General features: G+C 42.3%; 1 protein-coding gene across 2 annotated transcripts in view; it reads left to right on the top strand.

The window, feature by feature from the left end:
• Positions 1-657: 657 nt before the first annotated feature.
• The window catches only part of raph1a (Ras association (RalGDS/AF-6) and pleckstrin homology domains 1a), a 31613-nt gene continuing 14385 nt past the window's right edge, over positions 658-17885 (top strand). For both annotated transcript variants that reach the window (XM_037239421.1, XM_037239422.1), the window contains exons 1-6: positions 658-857; positions 10883-10941; positions 16909-17037; positions 17118-17214; positions 17299-17432; positions 17520-17753. In XM_037239421.1, the coding sequence (XP_037095316.1) occupies positions 16909-17037; positions 17118-17214; positions 17299-17432; positions 17520-17753 (594 nt within the window). In that variant the 5' untranslated portion in view covers positions 658-857; positions 10883-10941. The remainder of the gene's footprint in view (positions 858-10882; positions 10942-16908; positions 17038-17117; positions 17215-17298; positions 17433-17519; positions 17754-17885) is intronic.

The raw sequence follows: 17885 nt of genomic DNA on the forward strand, positions 1-17885 counted from the left end.
TCAGCATTTAGCACAGGCCACCACTAGAGGTCAGGCTTTAATATGAAAAGAAATTATTGGGTTTGCATTAGAGACACCAGTGAATTTTGGGATCGCTTTTGGGATAACGGTAACTAGAATAGAATAGAATGATCAGGGCTGATTTCAGTATGGAGCAGGACAGGAAATGGCCGTGAACGCGCAGAACAGTGGTAGTGGATAAACCCCCTTTCCACCACCACCACTACCGCCAGAATCCGGTGTTGAAACATGAATGGGTGAAAGCCACGCTTGATACATCGGAAGTGGGGAATTTCCGCTTCAAAATAAAATATTAATTTTATTTTTATTTTTTTTTAAAAAAGGCCTTGGACAAAAAGTTTATAAACTGCACCGCGCCTCTGTACAAAAGAATGACGTTAATTGCTCTGGCGAATCAGGGGGGGAAATTCGTCAAATTAAAAGGTGTGACATATATAGCCAAGGCTACAGGATCAAATTCAAGATTGGAGCAATTTTTGCCGTATGTGGGGGTTATCAAGTCAAAAGTAATATTAGCTACATTTCCTCGCCCCTCGAATCCCGTAATTTCTGCTGAGGGGGTTTGTAATTACTTTTACTTTGAAATCATCACCCAGAAGTCGCGCACATAAGCTTAACCGCTAGCTTGCCCTCGGCTTCAGCGGCGTTCGGGGCTACAGTCAGACAAGTCAGTGTGGCAAGCGGCTAAGGGGGGACAACGGGGTCTGCCTGGGGGAAGAGGAGTCCGTAAAAACCGGGAACTAAACCGGCAGAAGCCTCGGCCCTTTTCCTGCGGAGTTCCCACCGCTCGTCTCCTGCAAGCTTCTGCTCCCTAAATCTGGGCTCAAATCTGCACGGTAAGTAGCCGAATCCTTGCTCACCTTACCGCATCTGTGTCAATGTTCGTTGTTCTCTCCCTCGCTCTCTCGCCTCCCTTTTTCAATCCAATTAAACTCCCCGCAACGAATCTGTCTCTTTTCACCCTGCGCCAGAATTGACACAGTTCCTTTAAATAACATCTGTTGGTTGGGGGGGGGAAAGAAAAAAGCTAATTAATCCTATTAGTGGCTGCATGTGATACCCGTACCGCCGCGTCCTCCTTGCACGCATTATGCATGTTAAAACGAGGAACGGGTGCTGAAAAGGATGGGGGCGATAAATGGAGACCTTCTTTCCATCCCATGATGTCAACGTTCCATACAACCCATGTTATACCAGGCACCGTTGCCCAAAACGCCGCGAGGCCTTGCGGTACACACACACAGTGGCTTCGGATGCGCAGGCTCGCCGGGGAGCCGCAACCGGTTGACAGCGCCTCTGCAGCCGGCCTGTTTTGGCTCTGCTGTCTCAGCCCGTGGGGGCCAAGCCAAGCGTGGAGGGGCGGACACGAGCAAGGCGTGGCACGCGTGAAGCATGACGCACGTATGGGCGTGCGACCCCTTCCTCCCTCGAACCCCCCTTGACCCCCTTACAGTTGTCAGTGCTTACACATGTGAACTGTGGTGCGATTTATTATAGAGGCAGACTCTCGGTGTGACGTCAACATTAGGAGTCAGCAGCAGTGTATTTGGATCTGAAGGGGTAATATAGACTGCAGAGCTGCGTCAAAGTACACCTAAAACCATGCACTCCTCATGTATGTATGAATCTTGTCATGAAGATTCATGCCTTGTTTATGAAGAAATGAAGGTCCATGTTGAGAAAAAGGCCTTATCGTGCAATTGATAACAAGAGGGAAAGGAATTTCCTGGATCTGCACCAAATATGTAATGGTTGCTTCCTTGGCCCATGCCCCACCCATCGTTGGAAAAAAAATATTACTACACCCATCAAAACATAAAGCTTGCCTCGAGACATCAAATGCATGTGGTACCATGTTGTACCAACCGCCTAGCTACAAAATAAATCAAATTATAATGATGTGACAACAGATCACAGCATCGCACCCCTATTTGTTTGCACAGTTGTGAACATTTTGGGACCAGTGACTTCTTTCTGCAAGGCAGAGCAGCAAGTATCATAATACTGGCAGAAAATTTGAATTAGTGGGCGGCACAAATTAATCTGGTGATGAATTATCTCCGCCTGTGTCAACCGGATCGTTTGAAGGCAGTTAATATTATCATGATTGTTTTGTTTAAAAGAAAAAAAAAGAAACCAAATTCATACCTGCTACCCGCACAAACTCACAAAACCAACTGAAAACCAACTACTCATTTCTTCAGACCACAATGTGTTACATGACATTTCAACCTGGAATGTCAAAGTGCTCTTTCTGGTTATCATCATCTCGAAAGGAGTTGATCTGACAGGAGTGCTTTAAAGTTAGTGTCTCTATCATCTAGTAGTCAATGGTGTTGTTCCAACTTAAAATTGATGTGGTAGAGAAAGCATGTTTAGTTGAGTGTGTAATGTTGAATGAATGTCGGCAAATAATTGATATATTTTAATTCCAGACAGACAGACAGACAGATTTGATTTTTAGTTTCCCAAGTGAGTCATTTAAGGAAAATAACTTAAGATCGTTCCACATTATGAAGCAAATCACAATTTATATGCACTATGGAGAAAGACAAGGCTCTTTCTGCTGATTTAAAACACAGAGCAGTTCAGTTACTTGTGAAAGGAATGGAAAAATGAAAAAAAAAATTGTCCTGTTGAAAATGTTTGTGGTTTACAAGGAACGTTACAATAAGTGTATAGTTGCTCGTACTGGGCCAACTTGATCCATCGGAGGTGATGTGGAATAATTCGGCCAGACAGGAATCCCCGAGCTGTGGTAAAGTGGGGCATAACCCAGTCCCAGTAGTGTTCTAAGTTAAGTGGAGTATAAAAATCCTCGCTGCCCTACTATTTTAGTAGCAAGGCTGCTCGATGACAGTGCACGGTGCTGGGTGGCGTGAATATGTGTTAAATGACAATTAAGCAGCGAGGTCACTGGACTGCTGGGGCTTGTTGCTTGGGTCAAGCAGATGCATTATCCGACTCGTTTGATTCTCTACAAAATATCTAGTTCATTTGAGCGAAGCACTCGGTTGACCTCCGAGGCATTTTGAAGCCCGCTTTGGGAATCAAACATCTGCTCTCCTAGTCCCATGACCGATGGGGTACTTCCTGTGGCAGCGACGCATTCACGGGACAGCGGTGCACGCTGGTTTCGAGGGCTCCTCTGGTGGCCGTAATACTGACGTTTTTATGTCTGTCACTCTCTTTCTCTGTTTGCGTCCACGTCTCTCCCGTGTGGAAAAGTCGTTTCTCCTCCTCTCAGGAAATTCCTCTTCATCCCAGGGGTGAGGCCGAAAGAGAGGGTGTGAAGGAAGAGCAGATATTAAATCCGGATGATAGGAAAGCTTTCCACGGCTTAATTTCGGTTTTTACTTTTGATGGATGAAGTAGGGAAAAGAACACATTTAGATAATACCTGGGAAAAATGCTAAACGCGTACAAAATAGATCAGCACAAGAGAAAAAAACCAAATGTGGTATTTTTTGTCTTTTGATACAAATACATTGAGCACAAAAAACTACTTTTCAAGTCCTTCCCCTTGTTCTGACAGTATTTTACATATGATAACAAAAGATATGCATACGCTGCAGATTCTAACATGTTTCATCATGTTTTTTGCGTTTTTTGTGTTTTTTTATTTTCCTTAGATAACGACAACTTGAACTAAACAAAGATTGTTTCTATTTTCAAAGGTATTTTTAGGAGTAAAAAGTCAATCTTGAGATTCTACTGCACACTTGCAGGTGCCCCCCCCGGAAGCCTTTCAGTTTTAACCCTAACTGTTCTGATTCATATCACCATATTCAGTTCTTAACTCGGAGGAAACTGTAAGAACCAAACAAACCTAACAAGAAGAAGAATTGTTATATTCTATATTCTCGTGGCCTTCTTTCAGGTGGGATTCAATGTGGCGGCAAAATTGGATTTCAAAACATAACGCAAGCTCAGATCACACAAGGGTGACGTAATCGTGTGTCATTGTTGTACACGTCAGGCCACACGTGACTGCCGTAACAGCTGCGTGTTTTTTCTTTGTCCTTGGACTTAAAACGTGAGCGTGTGTATGTGTGTCTGCGTGCTCGCATTGTGGGTGTGTGTGTGTGTGTGTCCCGTTGCGTTTTTTGTGTGTGTTTATTGTTGAAACAGGATTCTGGCGGGACAATGCAAAGTCTTGTTTGTGTGTGCACATGACACACAAGTAATGGAGTATCCAGATGAGGACCTCTTCTGTCATTTCTGTTTATTGAACTCGGTCAACAAACCAAACAATTCAATTGATTGATTATGTTGTATGCACTTAAGCGTTTTGAAAGTAAAGTAATACAATATTCAAGTTTGTTGGGTTCCAACTGCCAGAGGTGAGCGGTGTTATCTCGTTGTTAGTCCGGAAGACATTCCACTCACCGTGTCCATCGGTGTTGGCCGTGACGTTGTGTTGAGCGTGGGCAAGAACACGCTGAGGGTTTAGTTGGCTTTTCCAAACGGAATCTAATTCCAGACAGATGGAGCAGCGTCCTGGCTGCTCTCGCCCCTTGGAAAATTGGGTCTCATTTCTGTCTTTTTTTTTTTTATTCTTTTTTATTTTTCCCCTCCGTGTTTTTCCTCTCCACTCTCGCCAAGCCTCCCCCTCTTTCGCTCTCTCTCTCTCTCTCTCATTCTCACTCTTTTTGTCTGAGTTGATGTCTTTTGGCCCGTATGGAGAACCAGGAGCAGGTTGTGCAGCTGGGAATCAGGCCTCTTTCGGACTATGCTCATTGGAATCAACTAAAATCTTTCATCAATATTAAAGACCCAATTGCCAATGTTTTTACTCAAGAGAGCTGGACCACCAAGGTTAGGCCCCAATGGTTTTGTTAGTCTAATTAGCGATCGAACCTACTGCTTAGAAGTTGTAGATCCATCACTCTACCTGTAAACATGGTTCGTGCCACCAGTTTGTGTTCTCGAAAAGCTGTGCTTGATGTTTTAAAGTGTACAATCATGAAATATCCTTTCAGAGTGGTTCTACTTAATATTGGTAAGAATAAAAAAACGGACCAGTCTACCTTTCCCATATCCGCAGGCATAATTTAAGATATCTGAAGGATTTATTGACCAAATGCAGATACATAGTTGCGACACTAGTTGGCAGAAAATTGCATTGTTGGGCCTGAACGTCGCCTTTGTCAGCATAATTATTTGTTCTACTCTGTCAACATTAAAGCTGTCCAGCCTGATGTTCCTTCCAAAACTCAAAATGGGCCAAAAAGAACATCTGCAGGTCCTTGCGGCTCTGTAAAGAAATATTTTAATCCCAGCTTCATAGTTTGTCTTCTGAGTGTCTAAACGATATATAAAAGTTGCTGAGCCTGAACGGTGGAGCTGAGGTGTTGTTTTAGCATGTGCAGGAGTGGAAGCAGGTCTGGAACAGTGGCTGTGTTCTCTGGCCGTATACCTTTTGGGTTTCGCCACACATGCCCCTGCACGTGAAACGGCTCCAAAACAAACCCCGGTGAGCTTTTGACGCTGGAGGAGATGGAAAGTGCGTGTGGGTAGCGTGTCACGAAGAGTTATCATCTCTTGTGTGGCTACAGCGCCACCATGTGTCAGTATGTACCAACCCACAAAATATAGCTCTGTCAGCTTTTCTATGGGTTCTTCTCAAAACTTGAAGGCTACGACTTGAGGCTTGCTTGTGACTTGCATGTACTCCCACCTCTGGTCGCTACACAGATTTATTGTATCTTTTTTCATTTTAATTTTTCTGCCGAGTACTATATGCAGCTGGCATGGATAGACATTTCTGAGGAGTAAAAATATGTAAATAATAATCTTTGCAATAACACTTGAGTTTTAGGCTACTGTGTTTTAACACTATACTCACTTCAAAGTAAACATCTTCATAAAAATATTCATATAAGAGAGAGCCCGCTGTCGCACTCTTTTGGCGGCTCAAGTGCCTCTCACGGCCATTAATGGCTGCTCCATTGCTCCATTGGCAGTGAAGATAAGGGCTGATTCACTCGCTATTGTCACACTCGACAGCTCTTTTTTTGTACAAATTTCCCACAATGATCACGCCATTTCGCACTTGATCACTGCAAGCGATGGGTTTGATAAAAGACGTGCTTTGGCATAAGCTATGCTAAGCTAAGTTAGCTGGGGAAGCAAAAAAGGGTTTTAAATGGATAATTGTCATTTAATTTCCATGCATTTTTGTGACAATCAATTTTTGTGATCACATTAGCCCATCTATCTATCTATCTATCTATCTATCTATCTATCTATCTATCTATCTATCTATCTATCTATCTATCTATCTATCTATCTATCTATCTATCTATCTATCTATCTATCTATCTATCTATCTATCTATCTATCTATCTATCTACTTATAGCCCTCTTGATGATTGAGTCTTGGGATTCACGTGTTATTTTTAACAGAACAAGGCTATTTTGTTCCATCAGAATTCATCCCAAGTGATTCTGGGGGTCGAGTTCACGTTTGCTTTAAGTTCAAGTTGTTTGTCTGAAAAGCGAGGTGAGGTGAGTCTTTAGAACTTGTTGGAACTGGAGCCGGTCTAATGTTGTTTAGCTGAGTCAGTCATCTTATGCACTCTCATTAAATCATTATCTCCGTAACTTACCGTTAGTGTTTGTGTGCCAGATCCAGTAGCGATATACTTAGAGGACACAGCAAGAAAAATACAAATTCCATCTCTATTTGTTCCCATTTTTGTCTTGTGTGTTTTGGGTAGGCTTGGTCCCAGATGTAGTTTTTGGCCAACATGGACCAGAGTGGAAATTCATTCTGTGAGATATTTAGCTTGGGTGTCACTGCAAATCCAACCCTCAAAGTACTTTCATGAACTTGGAGCTGTCATATTATGGGAGCATTTTATGCGTGAAGATTTTCCAAGTGGCCTCTACCACAGCAAAAACATGTTTCATCACATTTTTAGCTTATGCAAGGTTGGGCAACCGACAGCCCACGTGCACAAGACAATAGGTCAATTATTAGCATTTCATGTTTTTAAGGCCACCTCTCAGTTATGGTTGTAAACTCAAATGAATATATGATCAGCTTTTACGTCCAGTTTTGAAATGAGCTAAAACTATTCAAATACTGTTACATGTATTTTAAAAGATGCATTGGTAACAAACACATGCTTGTAATAAAAATAAACAAAAATATTCTCCAAGAAATGCTGATAAAGATTTAAATTTTGTGAAAAAAAAAATCTTAAAATACCTAAAAGTCAATTGTCTGGCCTGGCAACTGGGTTGGGGGTTGAAGCATATCGGAGTAGCCCCGTGGCCCCCCCATCCTAGCTCCGCCATTGGCCTGGAAGTTACTTATTGAATTGTGAGGGATAGTATTGCAAAGCATTGACGAATGAATACATTTGCATGAACATCTGCAGGCGGTGGGTTTGATTCCTGCGGCCTTCAGCTGCCTCCAGACTAAACTGTCTCCTCGCTGGCCTAAATAAGGTGCGTTTGGCTGGGGATGGGGGAGGGGGTGTCTACCACCTCTATGCTCAAGCTTCTCAGTTACACGCAACACTCACACACGCAAACATATACACACTCACTCAGTGTGTGCATCCCTCTGGCGGAATGGAACTCATATTTCCCACTTATGTGCTGGTCAGTGAACACCCCCACCCCAAGACAGATGACTTCTCGGATCTAGAAGGTCATCAGTTCTTTGCAGTTGGCCCGTTATAGTTTTGCAGATGACGCACTTTTTCCATAACTCTGTGACTCTTTTGTGTTGAAAAGAAAGACATAGCAGATAAAACACGAGTCGTTTTTTTCTCCTCTATCCATTTAGGAAAAAACGGACAACAACCCAGTGTGCAGTTTTCTTTTATTCAACTTGTCAAAGTACTGTAATACTTTGGTCAGATTGGCTTTGAGGGTCAGGGCACACATAGATATTTCGCTTAGCCTATTTGAACCGATAAAATTTGTGACCTGGAAGACATTAATAATTCCTTATTGGGGAAACTGTCACCACTTATTGAGTTTCCCCTAGGCATTTGCTATGTGTGAAAACATTTTGTGGTTTCATATCGCTTGCTCTTCAGCAGCAACACAGAAGCCATCAAGAAATAAATTTTCGGCTGTGTGAGGAAAATCAAAAGCACAGATTTTAGGCTTTTCCCTTCAGCAGTACATAGACTCAGCCAAATTTAGCAAAGAAGTCTGTTTAGCCTTGAAAATAACACATCTAATCACATCCAGATGAAAGGGCAAACAAAAACAAAATAATTGCAAGATGTTACTAGTTGATGATACGACAACTCGCAACAAACACTGTTTTCCCAAAGTTTAACCGGTTTTCTAAGAACCCTGAAAAGTTTATGTTAAAAAAATAATTTGACCATCCCAAAAAAGAGCAAATGTGCAACTATAAGCAGATTTGTGGAAGTATTAGCCAATTTTTGCAAATGCTTTCTTGTAACTGTGACTCATGTATTTTTTTAGGAAGCGTTGTGAAGATGTCACGAGCACAATGCTGAAGACTGAAACTAGACCAACTCCAAAAGGAACCCATGTAGCACAATCAGTTATCAAGTATCATTTATTGACTTGTGTTTTGTGAATTTTGAGGCTTTAAGCATACAAATCTTTCACGGTCAATCAGTGGAAAGCTGCTGAAATCGACATAATGATTGGAGGCAAATTTTTGTGTTGTATAATAGCGGTCTGTGTTGCTGACTTAGGTTTGATGTGACATACTTTCTTCCCCCCGTTTGTGTACGCCCCTCCCTCCCAAAAAGAAGAAGAAAAGACAGAAAGTAGGAAAAGGTCAAAGCAATTTTACGACTGAGTCTGTCTGGATGACATTTTGATCAAATTAATTGTGACGGTTCAATGAAGCATTACTGATCTCCGCTGAGTCAGCGAATGACGACCTGGAAAGCCATGAAAGGCTTGCAGCCCAGTCCTGAGGCTTTTGACTTTGGGCTTAGAGAATTAGTCACGTAGGAGATGCTAGACCTTCCATTTCTGAGGGAATTCCATTGAAGCTCTGAAGGAAGACTGGTGACATGGAATTCGAGATGGTTGTTTTCAAAGCCTTAACGCTAGAGGCAGATGCCTGGATTTGTCTCATCGCTGCCTTTTCTGGAACGAAACTAGCGGGTAGCTTGTTTCAGCCAAGGCTGAATAATTTCATTGGTTGTAGACCTTAAAAAAAACAGATGTAGAAGTTATGGGAGGCCACGGCGAAGTAAAGTTTTGTAAGGACTTGACAGAGATTCTGTTTTGTCCGGAAGGAAATGTCAGATGCTTCTGTTGTGTTCATTAGTGGAACCAGATCATCCAGATGGAGCTCTGCGTGAATCTCTGTATTGAAAATACAGTCACAGGACCTTGCCTCCTTGCCCTCATCTATCCCCTTTTTGTATGTTAAAAGGATCTACCAAAAAAACAAAATCCAAATACCAAGCTGCCTTTATGTCCTGCACACGTGGCGGTTATGTAAACCCTTAAACCGATACAACTTTGGGGGTTAAGTGGGCCTGGATCTCAGCCAAAGAAACATCTCTAATTTGCCACTGGTGGATTTCTTAGTTTAGAGGAGCACTTTATTGGTCCTTTGAGGGAGAATCCACATATTTCACATTGGCCAAAAATAGACACATCCTTTAGAAGTGAAAGGAAATGACTGGTTGCATACGAATAAGTGCCCCCTAAGCTTTTGAAGGTTTACCTTGCTCAAAAGGCTCCTTGGAGGTGCACAGCAAGCCATGGCACCTACAGTAAGTCCTTAGGAAGCCCAGAGAGACTAAGCTCCTGCATGCCACCCTTTGAAGTTGGTCTTATATATATAAAAAAAAAAATCTTAAATAGTAATTGCAGACTTATATAGCACTTTAGCCACAGCGTACATACGTTGCCCAAAGTATTTTTAAAAGGCCAGAAATTTGAAAACGTCTTGAAATATTGAAAATGTTTTCATATAAAAATTGCTGCCATTATGTTCTAACTGAACTGTTTTTTTTTTAAATTTCCAAATGACTTACCTCAAATAGAATCTCACATTACAATGTAGTCACCAGTAGAATCTGCTAACAGTTGCCATGTAAACAACACGGCAGTTCGAGTGACATCACACAAACTCATCCGAGTGCAAAATTCTGAAAGGATAAATCGATATGCCACGCCCAATCAAATTAAATATGACTCATGTGTGCACTGCACTAATTCTCACTAATAGTCACGTCACTGAGCTTATGCTGCCTAATCCAAACTGAGGCAAAAAAAAAGGATACACGATCAATGACTGGCTTTTTCCTCTTCAATATGTTGTGTCAATTAAAAAATGGAGGATACCCAGTGGGATAAATTTGCTGTCGTAGTTCTGCTTATCTGACCCTCGATCATACCACCCTTGGTCATAGTGCCCATTGGAGTTGCTACATCCGGTGACTTTTATATCTAACGTTTACTTTTGCCTGGCACGCCTTGCTTTGTTTGCACAATGACGTTATATCAAGAGGGGAGCGCAACATGGAGGCTTTAATGTTGTTGGTTATTTTTAGGTGACTCACATCCACTCTGCTCGAAGGGAAACACAACGAACACACACTAGTGCCACCTGCTGACTTTACAGTTGCTGTGTAGACAGCTGCTCGCTGAGAGGTGTTGAGCAAAACGTATAACTTCACTTCAATGGAAAACCTAGTAGTTCCTTTTTTTTTTTTCTTTCTCCTCTTTCTCCCCCTTATGAATATTTATGCACTGGCCTATTAAATTCCAAAGCCAGCTGTCAGAAGAAATGCCCTTCAGCCAGCAGACTTCACAGACTGCTGCGGTGTCCTACAAAAGAAATATGATCACGCAATATTAATAATCCCCCCCCCCCCTTTCCGTGTGTCTTCAGGGTGACGGGATTGGTCCAACCTGTGCTGTTGCAAAAGCTGGACTTGCAAGAGACAAAAGGTAACAAGTGCCCTACGTCACCCCATCACGTGCCGATGAAATTGTTATATTCAGTATTTTTAATTACTATATGAGGCACACTAGGAAATGTGCTATTAAAAAAAAAAAAAGCTGCCTTGCCTCTCCCGTCTCTACCATGTGAGCGTCAGCCGGTATTAAACTCCCTTCACTTTCCCTCCGGGTACAGAATAGATTATGCAAAAACAACCGACATGAACATTGATTTAATGCAGTATGTAAAGCGGCAAGGACTGTGGTATGAGCGCATGAAAAGAAATCATTTGACCCATCAGCTGACGGAAGCATGATGGAGACTCCAAGCTTTGAGTTCCAGAAGTGTCTGTGAAAGTTTTTTTTTTTCTTTCCCCAACTTCCCACATTTTAAGTAGCCTGTCAGATGATCGGAGCATGCTGTGCTAATTTAAAGAGAAACACTCGTTTGTTTCTCGGGATGTTGGCAGATCAACTCCTATAAGTACTCTTGAAACGTTCTATTTGCAGTTTGAAAATGTTGCGGACAAATCACTTTGGAGCTGAAAACGTAATACACGCCTCAATTTGGTGTGTTGGTGTACTCCCAATATGCTTAAAAATACACCATGTACGTACGCAGGGTGCTTGTTTGAGGTTGGAGGCTGTGCTTGCGTGGAAGAGAGTCATGCATGCATGCGGCTAAGATGTAATTCAACTCAAGCGCGCTTGAGGGGCAGCATAGCATTTTCATCACTCTATTTGTTGGGTGTAGTCCATTCATTTTTTGGCTTTATATGTTGGAACTAGCCATTGACATTTCCTTCAACCGTTCTTCCAAGTAGACCAAATCGTGTAGCTTCCACAGCCAACAAAAGGTCACAATTACAATGAAAGTCAGGAAGTACAAGCTTCCCTGTACTATATAGTATTTTGGTCCTTCTTGGCCTTAAAACCGCCTAATGATAGCAATTGCAAGCACACTCTGACGCACTTTTGAGCGCTAAAATGCTGAGCAAACTCATTTGTGTCTTGAATATTACGGTTACCATGCCATCTGAGTTACTCAATGAGGTCTAATAGTACGGATGCAGGCATCCAGCAAACTAAACTAGACAAAGTGTTTCAAAACTCAAATTGTCCTAGCGAAGGTCAACTTGATCACCACAACCAGCAGACTTGGCGGCTCCAGAATATTGAATGGAGGGAGTGTTTTCTTTCAGTCACTGCCAGGATTTAATCGTTATCATAGATGTAGGCGTTGGGCCTCACCTCTCATGACTGGTCGTGGTCATTAGAAATCAGTCTCTCAACAAAGTGTACAATTCCATAGCCTCTTGCATACTGCCTATTGTTGATTTTCTGCCGATGTCATTGTTCAAATGATTTGAAAGCTGCAATTAAGGCAGAACGGCTGTGGCGATTCTCCGAAAACATAGCTCCTAATTTAATTTTTATGTGGATGACACCCAGATTTATCATGCCCCTTAAACAACACAATACTTTGTAGAACAAGTAGAGTGTTGGGTAAAAAGGTATTGTTAAAATAAATCACGGGTTGTCAACCGGTGGTCCGTGGCCCTCGAGTGGTCCATGGTGGTGTTGCAGGTGGTCCACGGAAATGGAAAATAATTGTAACGTTTTAAAAAATGAAGTGGATTTATTATTTAGACTTGATTTATTTTCCATCCATATCATGTCAAATGTAGCTATGATTCCCAAAAGAGACATACAGATGCAAATAAATAGCCTGTGTAGGTCTATAAAAGAATATTTTGCCAAAGCAGTGGTCCCCGAGTTGCTTTTTGGTTATAATGGTGGTCCCTTGGACAAAACCAATTGAAAACCCCTGAAATAAATACAAATATTACAGTTGGTGACCTAGGTGCTCTGACGCAATACTTTAAACCCAAAGTTAGCGAGACTGGAAGGCTGATTTAAAACCTGATGCTGAGATCACCTCGGCATCATCAATCGTTTTCCGTCTTTTCCAAATGAACAAATTGGAAAGCAATCGTGCTGAACCCTCCCAGATATTTTTAAATAACAATAGCGTGTTGTGCGTGACATGCTGTCTTTTGCGTTTATCCAATTGTGCATGGAATGCATGAGAAAAATTCAAGAGGATGCATGGTGGGATACGTTGTGGGTCGCCCACCGACATGCATATTTAATTAGTGTATGTGGTTTCTGCCAACTGTATTTAACTGTGCTAACAAAGGCCACACAAGGAGAAAGCATTGTGGAGTCAACACTTTGTTGGCCGGCCCATTTTTTTTTAATGGCCTCACTGTCGCCTTTTTGTTTCTGCCGCAGCCAAAATAGAAGGCCAAAATTGGCACATGTTTCATGTTACACAGCAGCTCAGCTCCCCTGGGAGCAGCTGAGATCAGTCTCACAAACACAATAGGGGGTAGTTTGGGCAACAAACACGGCACACGTACAAACCTCCACGCTAGCGTCTTGTTAAGTGCACCAGCGTGTGTGATGGAGCAAGGACTTGCTGAGCAATCAGAATGCTAATGAGAGCAAAACGCTCCATGCATCGATTTTTGGCTAGAGGAGTATGCGGAAGTGAAGGGATCAGCTCGTCTCTCCTTGCCTCCCTCTGGATTTATCACCCCTCCTCGCATTGAGTAAGAAGCAGGGCGAGGGAGGAAGAGGAAATGATGTCATCCTCCCATGTTCAGTCTCAAGGGGAGTGATATCATTGTTGGTGGATCCACATGCTTTTACTTCCTCTGCTGCGGCGCTTCCTTCGTTTTCTCGGATCCAGGTCCGTTCAAATCACAGCACCATTATCATCCGGCCTTTTGGGACCAGACCAGCCTGTGTGCAGTGTAGTGTCTATTTACCCCTTCCTTCACACTGCAAAGACGCTTAAAAAGACGTTAAAAGCTTCGAAAGAATCTTTATGACATTTCAGCGTAAAACCATGACCACCCCAAATATATGTATGTACATTCGGTTTTTATTACCAATTATTATGAGCTCATGATTATTACTATTACCATATTACTATAATACTAATTGAAGAGGGTGACAGGAAGGAGTGAGAGTAAATACGTTTGACTTCTTTCTGCTCCTTTTCAAATATGTACAAATCTGTATCTAATTTTGTTTTTCTGTTTTAATGTTTGTTTTTTGAAAGTTCCCTCTTAAATGTTTTTACAAAGCTAATCACGTCTCAGCGTGACATGTACTGTGGTATCGGAGCCAGTCGGACTACGTATCAGAGCTGGCGTTCTTTGCGTGGCTCTTCTGTGTGAAAGGTAACTACAAGCAATGGCAACAAGCCTTTTGGCACTTTCCGAGGTGGTATCAGAGCATTTACGGTCAGTGTAACCAACAAGTATTTTATATATCTGATGCCATGTGGCTATGTGAAAGCTGACACAGTTGTGAAAATAATCTCCAAACAATCCCCCATTTCTTTTGAAAGTCACAGGCAGATCATTTTGTTTTTTTCTGTTTGATGCAGACATTTTGGACAGTCTCTTATCTGAAAAAGCCATTGCATCAGATGTTTATTGACATTTGTAAGCCTTTAATATACACAAATAATGACTCTTATTAATGAAAATATAATTCCCTTGATTATTCTCTGTATAATTTGTCTCATGGCCCCTCTCCAAAAATCCAACCAGCAAACCTAAAAATATGACACGCCTGATATAGAGCGGTGGGAACAGATCAGGGCGAGAACTTTAAAAGCCTTTTGGGTTTAGTTGTGGCACCGTCTGGCCGGGTCGGGCTGCTGTCGCCTGGACCAGATGCACGTGTCTACAGATGTTTGAGTCCCGCCTTCTATCTGGCCTAAAAATATATCCTGTAACATTGTATGAGCATTTGTCAGTTTCCTTATGCTACTTAACAGCTGCTGTCAAAGTCCGTATTTAACTCTGTGTGAAATGTCAAAGATCACAGCTTGGAGGTGAGAGACACTTCCTGCCTGTTACAGTGTGAAGTGTTGAAAGCGTGCCAGGTTCAGGACTTTTTAACCCCTCGTGTCCTTAAAAAAAATCCTGGCTAGTTTGTTTTAGACTACTTTTTCCCCCCGCTTCTAAAGTATTTATACTGCCATTGTCGTATCACCCAGCCAGCCTTTCTTTGTTGTTTTGTTTTCAACACGTCCTGGCTCGGGAGAAAGAACATCGACATGGCAGTTTTCCCACCTTTGGCGGTAGTATCGGAGCAGTCAGTAAATAATCTGAAAACATAACTATTAAAACATTATGAAACATGTTTAGTGGAACTGTGCTGGATAAGTAAAAAAAAAAAAAAAAAAAGTGGGATTATGGAAAGAACGGAGGGAGGATGATTGCATGGTTTCAGTTTGTCAGACAGAAGCAGTGTGGCTTCTGTAGCAAAGTAATTACTGTTTACTTTGGGCAAGTGTGCGTGCACACACACACACACATACGTATAGGACGACTTGCTGTCTCAGCTCTGTTTGACAGAAAATTTAGTTGTGTTTTTGTCTTGCTCTCGAGTCAAGAATGTGCAGCTAAACAGTGCTTAACTATCTGACGTCCACTGTTTTGTCTCCTTCAGGTTTGATTTGTTGTACTGTATATACATTTTAATATGAGTTAATTTAAGCAATAGACAAGGAGTGAGCCCTCGACTGGGCCGTCTTGCATGTAGCTATGATGTCATGATAACTTGCACCAAACAGAAATGTGCAAGAGTGGTTTATTGCAAGTCTTAAATTGTAAACTGCCAGACTCTTAAACAACTTGTTTTTTCCCTCCCCACTGTGCTAAAATAAGAGAGAGTGAGATGAAAAGAGCAGTATGACATTGCAACTTTAGATCATCAATAAGCAAACTCCATCTTTACTTGTTTTGTAGTTACTCCCAATTTTGACGACACACGAATTTGCCGTGGATGATCGATCATCAGCGTGCCTCAATAAAAGTCTAGTGACAGAACATTGTTTTTCTTAATATTTAATATTGACCCAAACGAAAATCCAGGTGAGAAGTTGCGATCGTCTTTGCATTTGGACAGTGTCAGCTTTTCCTTTGCCTTGAATGGGCGTCGTTGTGCAAACGGTAAATTGTCGTACAAGACTGCAGCTGGGAGAGTTCCTGTCGTCGCACGCGCTCACACAGAGCGGCCCTGTGCTCAGGCCTCGAAAATGACAGAGCAGCCAATCCACAAGGATCTAATTGTAGCACCGCACTCCTCGCCCCTGTGTGCGTGTTCTTCAATGTATTTGTTTGTGGCTCAAGCGCGATCCTGCTCTCTAATCTCATGTGTACGTTGGCTTCATGCGTCCCCCTGCAGAAAGGGGCGACGACAAAGCAGTAGCCCAGAAATAGCTTTTTGTGCTGGGGTCAGTGACTGTTTGGGTCAGGTGGAGACAGTGGAAACATTTAGTGAAAGAGAAAGGCTTAAATTACTGCTTGTCTTCAATAATCTACATTTACTTTATTTTGAACGATAAATATTAATCGTATACATATCCATTAATTAATTTACTACGACAGAAATATAGGAGAGAAGATGAAAACAAAGTGTGAATAGTACATGCTTACAACCACTAGATGGCGCCATCGGCTTTTTACTCCGACTACTGGTTTTGCTCCTGTCGCTCACTAAATCTTTTTTTTTTTGTTATTGTTCCCAGAAGTTTTTATCAGTAGGATTTGTGATTTTATTTTTTTCCATTGAATTTTTTTTTTTAGATATATGAGAGTAGAATGTTCTGTTCTGATCTCTTTGTTCTGGTTAGAACCCAAGCTGCAGCGTTATGAAAATAGTTGTCGACTCTGGAGTCTGCAAAGTGTATGCTGGTCATTGCTAATGCCAAAACAATTTTAATCAACAACTTTTGTTTAAATCTCCCATAATATTATTCTGTCAAATGTTATTGTCATGTATTTTATTGCCTTGAAGTCAAGTAGATGTTCTTTAATTGCAAGGCAAAATGGTCATTGTCCATTTTTCAAGTTCACAGATGACGCATGTTTCTCTTTTCTTCTATCTCAGATGGACCAGCTGTCCGACGAGGAAGTGGAGGTCAGAGAAGGGGAGGAAGAGGAAGATAGCGATAAGGAGGATCAGGATCTGGATCAGATGTTTGGAGCCTGGCTGGGAGAACTGGACAAACTCACGCAGGTACACGTACTGAACTAAACAGGCCTCTTCAACTTTATATTTTCTTTGACACTCATTTCTTGGCATTTTTGGACCACCAGAGCTTGGATGATGGCCGTCCTCAGCATAAAGCACCCCTTAGGCAGGAGACGAACATGGCCAACTTCTCCTACAGATTCTCCATCTACAACATCAACGGTCAGACAGCCAGACATGAGTGAAGATGCTCATTTGAGTCCATTGTGAGATATCTAACCCAGGTGCTATTCTATGTGGTTGCAGAGGCCTTGAACCAGGGAGAAAATGTCGACCTGGAGGCTCTCATGGCAGACCTCAGCTCCATTGAACAGGAGCTCAGCACGGTCAACCCCAAACAGAACAGCAACATGGCGCGTCTAGGACTCACCGATACCAAGGTTGCTAATATTTTGAACCTAGCTAAATTCTAAATAAACCCCGGTCACAATTTGGGAAAATATAATTCAACTTTTTTATTTGTCCAGGTCCGTCAGAAGCCCCCGGCAGGCCGCAGTAGCAGGCAGCAATCGGGGGGAAGCGGCGACGGTGGTGGAAGTAACAACGTCAGTGGCGGCGGTGGCAGCAGTGGGGCGAGCAGTAGCAGTAGCAGCACCAGGGCCTCCCCTGCCGGCACTATCAGGGTTGCCCCTGAGCAACAAACGAGGCCGGCCCTGGCGTCTAACTTTAGCCTGGATGATATAACTGCCCAGCTTGAGAAGGTATGTTGATGGTGCAAGATCTCCTGTGATTAGATTGTTGCTGATGAAGCAACATCATTAACCAAGAATGTTTTGAACGTGCTGTTCACTTTTCCATTTTAATTTAAGAATCACATCTCATCTAGCATGTGC

Source organism: Syngnathus acus, chromosome 21 (genome assembly GCF_901709675.1).
Source record: "Syngnathus acus chromosome 21, fSynAcu1.2, whole genome shotgun sequence".
NCBI lineage: Eukaryota > Metazoa > Chordata > Actinopteri > Syngnathiformes > Syngnathidae > Syngnathus > Syngnathus acus.